We start from the raw sequence: 11,608 nt of genomic DNA on the forward strand, positions 1-11,608 counted from the left end.
AAATATAATTAATCATTAATATATATAGAGAGATAATTTTTAAAAATTAAATATGAAATTAGGTGAGAAAAGATATAATTAATTTGTTATAATATTATTTGAATATCTTTCATAATAATGACCTTAAAAATTATAAAAAAATTCATTATAACTAAACATATTTTAAGCATTTGGCAGTGTCCAAATTAAAAAGCGTATATGAAGTTCCAACATCATAAAATTTTCAAAACTCAAATATAATATGTTCATAAAATTTAAACTCTTATTCGATAGGGAACTCGATCACATGCGCAGAAGTTTGCCCTTCGATAATATATTATAGTTTATGTTACGGCCTACGTTTTATATTTATTTTAAATCCATTAAACCAAGTCGAGTTCCGGCCGGTTTTATGAAGTTCAGTATAACAGCAAATTACCGAATAAATTTTTAAAAGATCTAAATCCCGTATTCTAATTTTAAAATTATTTTATGTTTAAAAACTCACTGTTTTTAATATAATTGATTAAATTTATGTTTAAGATTATAGATATAATAAGTAAAATTAGACTAACACATAAAACTTAGTTTTGTATCATTCTGAACTCTTTAAATCTATAAATAGGTTTCAGCCAAATCCAAACTAAAACTGACTAATTGATCTAAAGAACTCGGAATAATATGAAATCAGATCTCATCAAGTACTTTTGATTATATACACGCTTTCAAATATTAATTTGACATACTATAATGAACGTAATGATTTTTTCATTATGAATTGATTCGATTCATGTTGAAAATACTGCTTTTAGTATAGTTTGTCAAATTGATATTTGAGGATATGAATATTATTATAAAAATTAGACGAACACATAATACATAATTTCATTTCATTCCTAACTCTCTAGATCTATCAGTCGATTTTGATTTAGATTTTGTCAAAATCGGCTGATGGACCTAGAGAGTTTGAAATGATATGAAACTAAATCTCATGTATTCATCTAATTTTTAATTATATTTATGTCATCAAATATCAATTTAGAATATTATATTTTTTTCAAGTCGAATCAAAAATTTTAATTATTAAAAAAAATTAATGGATTGCTAATGTAGCAATGGATTAAATTTTTTAATAATTAAAAAATTTGATTCAAATTGAAAAATATAGTGAATCAAATTAATATTCAAAGATACAAATATAATTAAGAGAATTAGATGAATACATAGAATTTAATTTCATATCATTCACTCTCTAAATTCATTTGTTGATTTCAATTAAATCTATGTTAAAATTAATTAATGGACTTAGAGAATTTGAAATGATGTGAAACTATGCCTCATAATTCATCTAATTCTACTGATTATATCTATTTTCTCAAACATCAATTTGACACGTTATATTGAGAGTAATATTTTTTTTTTTTGAATACGAATTACTTTCTAGATCTATAAATCAATTTTTGTCAAAACTTACTAATAAATTAAAGAACTCGAAATTATATGAAATCGTCAGATTTTTTGATTACATCAATCATACTACATTGATAATAATAATTTTTTAAAATATAAAATAAATTCTTAACTGATTACTACGTTGTAACAATGAATTAAGAAATTTACTGTGTTGATAAATAATATCCCAAATCGATTATTATAATATAGTAATCAATTGCTACACTAACAGAGATAAAAAATAGTATCGAATATGTGATTTAATAACTTTAAATTAAAATTCGTGATTTAAATATTTTAGAAACTTACGTAGTAATTTGCCGGTATCACTATAACAGAGATAAAAAATAGTATCGAATATGTGATTTAATAACTTTAAATTAAAATTCGTGATTTAAATATTTTAGAAACTTACGTAGTAATTTGCCAGTATCAACCATAGTGAGAAACCGGACCGGTAGGTTCGTTGCTTTATCTCCTCTGTTGGATTCAAATTTCAAATCTGGAAGCAAACAAACAAGCGGAGAAACTGCAGGGCGTTGCGGCTCTTCGTCCTCGACGCTCACATTGGAAAGACGGCGAATCCAGCGGACGAGGGATAGGGCTTATGGAGATCGGGGCGGAGGCGGCGGAGGGGCTGGGGAGATCCGATATCTTCCACGTCGTCAAGGAGATCCTCGGGTTTGTTCTCTACATCCACCACCAGATCCCCTCGTAAGCTTCCGAAACCCTAAACCCCCTCATTTGTTTGCTTCTTATGGTTCTTTTCGCTTGCAATTTCTTTTCCTTCTGATTGTTGTTAGAAGGGATAGTTCGAACATCTTCTTTGATCGGGATAACCAACTAACCAAGTGTGCAATCGGGTGTAGGATTGTCGAACGTCGTGTATATTTGTGCGGAAATTTCATAGTTTTAGCCTTCTTTTAGTTCTTGATTGTGATTAGGTTTTGCTGCAGAGGTTGGGGACCTTTCTTCAATTCAGGATTGGGTTCCTTGGAATCTCTTTGGTTTGCGGAGATTTGTGCTGTAAAAGTAGAAATTTGAAAAGCTGAACTGTTCCCTACTATGCTGTGTTTGAAGACTACAACTAATCACCAACACCATCCTATGTTACTGGGTTACTGGTTTCGTAATCCCTCTCACCTAAAAAGTCCACTCAATGATGATGATTTACTCCCTTCATCTCATCCTGAGGCTGGGGTGATTGGGTGATCTGTCACCATTTACCACATGGGTTACTGATTTCGTTCTTTTACATAAAGCATGAAAATATCAACTAGGTTACAATTTTTGGATTACAAAGAGCTACTGGGTGGGTGAGGGAGGGCATGGTTAAGAACCTTTCATTTCTATTCCATTGTATGATAACTTCTGATACCACCATCACTTTTTTTTCCTCTTTGAATATCTTACGTGGACGAAGAAATTTCTTACAATAAACACACAAATGCAACTAAATACAAACTAATGTAGTAAACAAAATTATAATCAAATATCTCTTGTTTGTTTTGTTATATAGGATGCTCAATGTAGCCCAACAATGTAACAATACTTTCTCTGGATCCACTAGTGAACGAAACTTCGATAAAACCCATCCACCAATTAGTTGACTATTTTGTTATCTTCCAGTTGACTACTTGTTGCCTTCTACTCCATTGCTCCATTATAGCCCTTCAAAATTCAAGTGTTGTTATAGCTTTATCCGCATCTTAGGTCATTCACAAATACCTATTTTAGAATTGCTATTATCATTTTCAGTCGACTAGCAAACATTTTGGTTGTTGATAAATAACTTAAGTCGATTGGTTAGTCGATTGATAAATATTATATTTGCTTGCAATTAACCTGAGTCGATGGGCTAATGGACTCTACCAATTGATTGATATCCTCATCAGACCAGTCAACTACTTCAAACTTTATATTCATCCAAACTACAACTTTGTAGTTTTAGGTTCTTCAATCAACTACAATTACACTATCAATCGATTGCAAATACCCCAAATTTGTCTAAACAATGCTCCTCTTCACCAGTTGACTTGCACTCTAATTCTATTCATACCAAGGTTGAATCCATGTCGTGCCAAGAGACTCTAAATCTATGGGACTTTCACATTTGCTTAGTACAAGTCAACCTTGACTTATTAGAACCTTCTTGTGCCAAGGGATTCCTTGTTTTCAAAATTTCCAATGCCTAGAAACTATTACTATGGGACTTCAACTTTGTTTAGCATTCAATCACTCTTGACTTTCCAAGACTTTCATCATTATCAAGTTCACCATTGTCAAGCATCTAATCCTCCTAGACCTGCTTAAATTTCCTCACTTGCTCAACATCCGGTTCTTCTTAACCTCTTAGAACTTACTTCACTACTAAGCATCCAGCAATTTTTTCACGGCTTGGACTTCTTTACTTGCCCAACATCCAATCCTCTTTGGCCGTTAGGACTTCCTTCGTCGTCAAACATCTAGTCAACATCGACCCACTTAATTTTTTTTCCAAATTCAAGTATCCAATCACCTTAACCTACTCGTCACATCTTCTCTAATCATCCATCATATTAGTCAAACACAAATATATTGTTCGAATATCAAAATCCAATTTGTACCATTGTTAACTTAAACCAAGAGCTAATTGCACCAACAATAATGTGCTATTGTGATAAATCAGTTAGAAGAAGGCCAGAGATCTCTAGCAAAGTTTCATATTTTCTTTTTATTGCATAATAGAAACTATACTACTTGGCGCAGAGTGTTAATCAGGATGAAGCTTAACCTTTTGTAACTCTACACCAATTGAACATCCTTGTCTGTTATTTGGTGTGAGCATGCGGACCACTTAGCATTAGATAAATGATATGTTTTGTCAGTTTTGCTAAAAGTGGATTTGCAACTTTACAAGACTTAAATTCCTTATCAATTGAACATGAATCAAAAAATTTCTTGATGTTCCTCTTCCTGTTCAGGATTCTGCAGCACATTGAAAATGAATATGAAGCTCTGAAGGAAGACTATAAAACTTTGGTAGGTGAAATATTCAGTGTGTGCTGGACAGGTTCTCATGTGGTCAATTTATTTCATCTGATGAAGCTTCTTATTTTAGGAAGAGACATGTCTTTCACCAAATGCAACAAAGGCATCTGATAGGCGGAAACATAACCTAAGGAAAAGAGAGATTAAGCAAGGGATAAGAAGGATGGAAAAAGTGACATGTAAAATTTCTGCTTTACTTTCAGCACTTCAACTAGCTCTAGACGAAATGCCCGACATACAAGAAGTTATTTTGGTTCTTGGAGGAAGTCTTATAAGGCCTCAACATGTGTATCAGCTAGTATTCAATGGAGGAAAACTTGATTTTGGTAGAGCTACTGAATCCACCAAGAGTAAAGTTGCAGATTTCATTGCCAAAAAGGTTGGTCTTTTGTGTAACTATATAGCTAGTTGTTCATTTGCATTTCTTAACTCTGCTAACTTGATTTTCACGACCAGTCTATTAGAGCTTTAATATCAGCTGGTGTAGGAAGCTTTTCTTTAATAGGTTTGCCACTTAATTTGCCTATTTTCTACTCTAATGAAGATAACAGTAAGCACTCCCACTTAGCATCAACTCTGAGTTCTTTGTAGGCCCATCTAAGCTGTTCTTGTTGGTCAGAAGTTACTCAACTTTCAGACTGCCGCTCCATTTTTTGCCTAAGCGTGATTTTAGATTTAGCAGCAAGGTAACTCAATATCCTATACTATTGATAATATGCCGATATTATATCCGTCAATTCTGTCTCAGATTGTAAAAACTTTTAACTTGTTTGCATCATTACAGGTAGTACCGCTCAAATTACATATAAAGTGCAAGGTTCCAATACCTCCCACTAGCAGTTCAGACAATACATCACTAGCTTCTATCTCTACATGTCCGAATTCAAATGAAAATGATGTGATGTGGTAAGTAGACCCCAACTTGTTAAGCATTTGTTTTACCTGTAGTTACGTGAAGCATCAATCTCATTTAGTCATCTTTTCCTCGAATTTATAAGATTGACATCATACTTTTTCATGAAGAGAAACTTAGCCACTAGATGATTGCCGCTAGTGTTAATTCTAATGGAAAAAACGTTAACAGTATTAAAGAGAAATTCAACCCACACCATCTTCCTACTCTGTGCTGATTGCGTTTCTCTGCATTCCATTGCAATTGTTCATCTGCAAGTTGATCTGACAAGTTCATCTTTTATAGGTTTCAGTGCAAACATGCTATCAAGGGATTGGCATGCAGGGTTCCCTCAGAATGCTAGAAGTTCAATTTCTTTCATAACAGACACATCTGTATTTTTTTTCTCTCCTCTGTCTTGTTGTCCCTAGAGCCTTGGATGAACGGGCATAAGAATTCTCTGGCTTCACTGACCCCATCTCTATTCGTAGCTACATGTTCATTCTGGATAAAAATGAACTATAATTACTCATATTTTTGTAAATTGAATAACAGAATGAATGATTGATGAGTCAAGGAACCAGGATAGCATTGTAGATTGCATATTAAACCAGTGTGTCTTGTCCACGAGAGAAGGTTTAAGTGTTTTTTTACCAATGGTACAAAATGTTTTGATGCATGGACAACCTTTGACAAATAAATAAATAAATAAATAAGAATTTGAGCAATGGAATTTCTCATTTCAAGGTTCAAAATAAATCTTCATCCTCAACAACTTGAAGCAATTTCCCTTAATCTATGGTTCAGAACAGTATTGGAATAAAACAAAATCATCACCAAATAAGTTTACCAAAAGAAGGTTTTCTTGCTGTATCTCTCAGTTCTAGCCCACTCTCATCATCCAAATCAATAAATAAAGTGTAACAGTTCGCAGCAACTAAACATTAAAAAACTCCCGGCAATAAACTAAAACGTAAAAAATCATTGATTTTAATATAATTTATTAAATCAATATTTGAGGGCATAAATATAATTAGGAGAACTAGTTGAAAATATAAGATTTAGTTTCATGTCATTCCAAACTTTCTAGATCTATCAAATGATTTCAATCAAATCCATATTAAAATTGGCTAACCTAGAGAGCTCGGAATAACATGAAATTAGATCCTATGTACTCGTCCAGTTCTCCTAATTATATCCATGTTCTCAAACATCAATTTGGATAATAATATATTAAAAGCAATGATTTTTTGAACAAAAATCACTCTCTAGATCTATCAACCGATTTTGATCAAAACAGATTGGTGGACCCATGGTTTGCAAATCGCGATCCGAATCGTAGGATTGTACGATCCTACGATTCGGAAACCCAAAATCGATCCAGGATTGTGCAGAATTAAGTTTTGAGTAGGATTGCAGCAAGATCGGTAGTATCGGAACAGAATCGGTAGGATCATAACAGGATCGGAGTAGAATCGGAGCAGGATATGTGGAAGCTTTAAGAGATCATAACTTTTGACTCGGATTGAACTAGGGGGCCTATAATATATCAAATCAAAGCTCGTTCAGAGATCTTTAATAAATTTCAAAGTTTATCCTTAACCACCCTATTTCAAAATCAAAAAAATATTATTTAAATCCTTTTTTAATGCTCAGAAGATTTAATCTTTTTTTATTATTTTTTTTCCTTCTTGTTAGGGTTTTAAATTATTTAAACATATGTTTAATTATTTTTGAGTTAGTTTTTTATCAATAATATTCTATCAATTCTTTTCCCCAAAATGATGAGTTTTTGGATGTATATTGTCTAGTATTGTGTGACATCAATCAGTCTTTAGAAGATTATTTCCGACATTCATATTTGAATCAAATGATTCAATATCTTTCGTTATGTATGTTAGGTGCTTTGTTGGTTTTTAAATTGGATCACCTTATAAACCAAGGAAATATTTTTGACATTGAATGTGTTATTATTATTATTTTAATAGAAATTTTATATTCTTTTATTTTATAATATGAAAATATAAATATTATTACTATGTGAGAATGGTAGTTAAATTACTAGTTAATTTAAATTTGTACATATAGTAATGTAATGTGAGGTGTTGAGTGTAAATGATTGTATATATATGCAAAATTAGTTATCTATTTATATGTAAATGAGTTTTTTATGTATTTTTCTAATTATTAATCATGCATGATAAGATTTTAAGGTTTTTTGGTAGGATCATACGATTCTACGATCCGATCCCGACCGATCTGATCCTGACCCTAAATCGATTCTGCGTAGAATCGTTATTCAACAAACTATGGATGAACTTAGAAAGATAATAATCATATGAAATCAAGTTTTATGTATTCATCCAGTTTTTTCTGATTATATCCATGTCCTCAAATATCAATTTGACATACTATATTAAGAATATTAATTTTTTGAATACAAAATGAATTCTTAATCAATTGCTACATTGTAAGGGACTTATAATATGAATATCCTGAATAGATTATATACTGTAGCAATGAGATATGTAACAGAGATAAAAATGATAATTGAATATGTAATTTTAAAATTAAAATACATGATTTAAATATTTTAAAACTTTACCGACGTGATTTGGTAATTTGCCGATATAAATCATAATGAGAAAACCGGATCGGTGGGTTTGTTGCTTCATCTCCTTCATTGGATTTAAATTTGAAGTAAACAAACAAGTAGAGAAACTGCAAGGCGTTGCAACTCTTCATCCTCGACGCTTACATTGGAAAGATGGTGAATCCAACGGACGAGGGATATGACTTATGGAGATCGAGGCGAAGGTGCCAGAGGGTTGGGAAGTAGGGATGACAATTTCCTCTGACCCGACGGAGGTTCGATACTCAACCTGAATAGAGGAGGGTATGGAGGGATTTTTTTAAACTCGATTAAATAATTAGGTAATCGGGTATGAAGATTTTCAGGTTCAGATATGAAGGCGGATATCCTGACGACTTATCCTGAGCAACAGTGGGAGACATCCAACGTGGATGGTCTGACAAGGCAAAATTGATTTTTTTTATTTCCCTCTCTCACCTGCATGTAATTTTTTCTCTCCCGCATGGACATTGGTGTGGTTTTTACAAACCAGCACCAACATATACATAAACACCAACACAAAGATCAGCATCAACAGTGGTACAAACCACGCAAATCAGCATCATGTTGGTGCTAATCTTTAAAGATCAACACCAATAGTGGTGTTGATCAACACAAATCAGCACCATGTTAGTGCTAGTTTTTAAAGATCAACACCAACAGTGGTACAAACCAGCGTAAATAAGCATCATGTTGGTGCTAGTCTTCAAAGATCAGCACTAACAGTGGTGTAAACCAGCTCAAATCAGCATCATGTTGGTGCTGGTCTTTAAGGATTTGCACCAACAGTGGTGCAAACCAATACAAATTAGCACCACGTTGGTGCTAGTTTAAACAAATTAGTACTAACGTTGTGTTGATTTGCGCAAACCAGCACCAACAGTGGTGCAAACCAGTGCAAATGGTGCTGGTTTGCGCAAATCAGCACTATGTTGGTATCTTTAAATATCAACACCAACAGTAGTAGAAATCAGTGCAAATCAGCACCACATTAGTGCTGGTTTGCTCAAATCAGCACCACGTTATTGCTGGTCTTTAAAAATCCACCAACGGTGTGCAAATCAGCACCATGTTGGTGCTGATTTTAAAGATCAGCACCATGTTGGTACTGATTTTAAATATCAACACCAACAATTGTTCAAACCAGTGCAAATCAGCAGCACCTTGGTGCCGGTCTTTAAAGATTAGCACCAATAGTGGTGCAAATTACACCACGTTGGTGCTAATTTACGTAAACTAGCACCAACGTGGTGCTGATTTGCACAAATCAACACCACGTTGGTACTGATCTTCAAAAATCAGCACCAACAATGGTACAAACCAGCCAAATCAGTATCACATTGGTGCTAGTCTTTAAAAATCAGCACCAACAGTGGTGTAAACCAACACAAATCAACACCATGCTAGTGCTAGTTTGAGCAAATCAATACCAACGTGGTGTTGATTTGTGCAAACCAGCACAACAGTGGTGCAAATTAGCGTAAATGGTGCTGGTTTGCGCAAATCGACACTATGTTGGTGCGATCTTTAAATATTAGCACCAACAGTGTGGAAACTAGTGTAAATCAGCACCACATTAGTGTTGGATTGCTCAAATCAGCACCACGTTGGTGCTGGTCTTTAAAGATCCACTAATAGTGGTGTAAACAAGCATAAATTAACACTATGTTGGTGCTAGTTTTTAAAGATTAGTACCTACAATTATGCAAACTAATGCAAATCAGCACCACGTTTGTGCTGGTCTTTAAAGATTAGCACCAACAGTGGTATAAATTAGCACCACGTTAGTACTGGTCTTTAAAGATCAACACCAACAGTAGTGCAAACTAGCGCAAATCAACATCGCATTGATACCGGTCTTTAAGGATCAACACCAACAGCGGTGTAAACTAACGCAAATCAACACTACGTTTGTGCTAGTTTGAGTAAATCAATACCAACATGGTGCTGATTTACATAAACCGACACCAATAGTGGTGCAAACTAGCTCAAATGGTGCTAGTTTGCGTAAATCAACACTACGTTGGTGTTGATCTTTAAATATCAACACCAACAGTAGCGGAAACAAGCGCAGATTAGCACCACATTAGTGCTGGTTTACTCCAATCAGCACCCCGTTAGCGCTGGTCTTTAAAGATTAACACCAACAGTGGTGCAAACCAGCACAAATTAGCACCATGTCGGTGTTGGTCTTTAAAAATCAGCACAGACAATTGTGCAAACTAGTGCAAATCAGCATCACCTTGGTGCTAGTTTTTAAAAATCAACACCAACAGTAGTGCAAATCACACCACGCTTGTACTGATTTTTAAAGATCAACACCAATAGTAGTGCAAACTAGTATAAATTAGCATCATGTTGGTGTTGCTTTACGCAAATCAGCACCACGTTGGTGCTGGTCTTTAAAGATCAACACCAACAGTGGTCCAAACTAGCGCAAACCAGTACCACATTGATGTTGGTCTTTAAAGATCATCACCAACAGTGATGCAAAACAGCTCAAATCAGCAGCACATTGAAGATCAACACCAACAATATAAACCAGCGTAAATCAACACTACGTTGGTTAAAGACCAGCACCAATAGTGGTACAAACCAGCGCAAATCAGCACCAACACATTGGTGCTGATTTACACAAATCAACACCATTTGGTGCTGGTCTTTAAAGATCAGCACCAACAGTGGTGCAAATCAGCGCAAATCAACACCATGTTAGTATTGATCTTTAAAGAATAACACCAACGATGATACAAACCAGTGCAAATCAACACCATATTGATGTTGATCTTTGAAGATCAACACCAACAGTGGTGTAAACCAACACCACATGTTGCTGGATCATTTATATTGGCTCATTTTTTGTCCATGGGACTATCTATCAGGCTTTTAACTCTTTGTGTACAATAATGTGTGATCCCGTCCGGAGGCTGAGTCGGACGGAGGCTGGTCGAGGTGTCCCGATGGTTGACGAAAGGTCGTAGAAGATGATTCGGCTCCCACGGGTAGCTGACGCTGCTGCAAGACCCTGCACACCAGGGCCGTCTCAAGATTCCTTGAGGCCCTAGGCAAAAAAAAATAAAAAACAAATTTTTTTAATATATTTTTAATTTTTTTAAACATTTTTCATTTAGATTTGGGACCGAAAATAATAATTAAAAAAAATATTTTTAAAATTAGTTATTAAAAAGAATTAAATATTATTTTTTAAAAAAAGATAATTTTTTATATAAAATTTAGTTTTCTGATGGGTATTTTGATAATATTTTTATTTTTTATTAATAAAATTATTAAATTATTTAATCTTTTTAGTTAGAATGTCAAATAGATTTTATTAATTTTAATTTTAAAAAATTTATTTTTGCTAATGCATTTTACTTTGTATTTTATGATAAAAAAAATCTCTAATTCATATTATTATCGAGAAATAAAAAGAAAGAGCGAGAAAGAAATATTATCGGCAAAGGAAGAGAAGAACGTTCTCTGCAAGTATCATCGGTGAGGAAGGAGAAACATGCAAAATCGCTGATGAAAAAAGAAAAGGGCGCAATGCACTGATGATAGAACTATTAAGATTTTTAAGAAATATTGAGAAGAAAAGAATTCATTAGGTTTTATAAGAATAG

At 33.8% G+C, this 11,608-nt stretch overlaps 1 protein-coding gene across 1 annotated transcript; it reads left to right on the plus strand.

The window, feature by feature from the left end:
* The first annotated feature begins 286 nt into the window (after positions 1 to 286).
* LOC121995143 lies at positions 287 to 5,950 on the plus strand. Its single transcript, XM_042548963.1, has 8 exons — positions 287 to 296; positions 1,893 to 2,145; positions 4,395 to 4,452; positions 4,532 to 4,840; positions 4,918 to 4,966; positions 5,053 to 5,147; positions 5,246 to 5,367; positions 5,660 to 5,950. Exons 1-8 carry the CDS (start codon positions 287 to 289, stop codon positions 5,715 to 5,717), a joined length of 954 nt encoding a protein of 317 aa, XP_042404897.1. The 3' UTR covers positions 5,718 to 5,950.
* The last annotated feature ends 5,658 nt before the right edge of the window (positions 5,951 to 11,608 follow it).

Source organism: Zingiber officinale, chromosome 6A (genome assembly GCF_018446385.1).
Source record: "Zingiber officinale cultivar Zhangliang chromosome 6A, Zo_v1.1, whole genome shotgun sequence".
Taxonomy (NCBI): domain Eukaryota; kingdom Viridiplantae; phylum Streptophyta; class Magnoliopsida; order Zingiberales; family Zingiberaceae; genus Zingiber; species Zingiber officinale.

Excerpts from the sequence above, each read along its gene's own strand:
- LOC121995143 (XM_042548963.1), top strand. Across the intron at positions 4,453-4,531 it reads AGGAAGACTATAAAACTTTG|GAAGAGACATGTCTTTCACC; the intron begins GTAGGTGAAATA and ends TTCTTATTTTAG. Across the intron at positions 5,368-5,659 it reads AATGAAAATGATGTGATGTG|GTTTCAGTGCAAACATGCTA; the intron begins GTAAGTAGACCC and ends CATCTTTTATAG.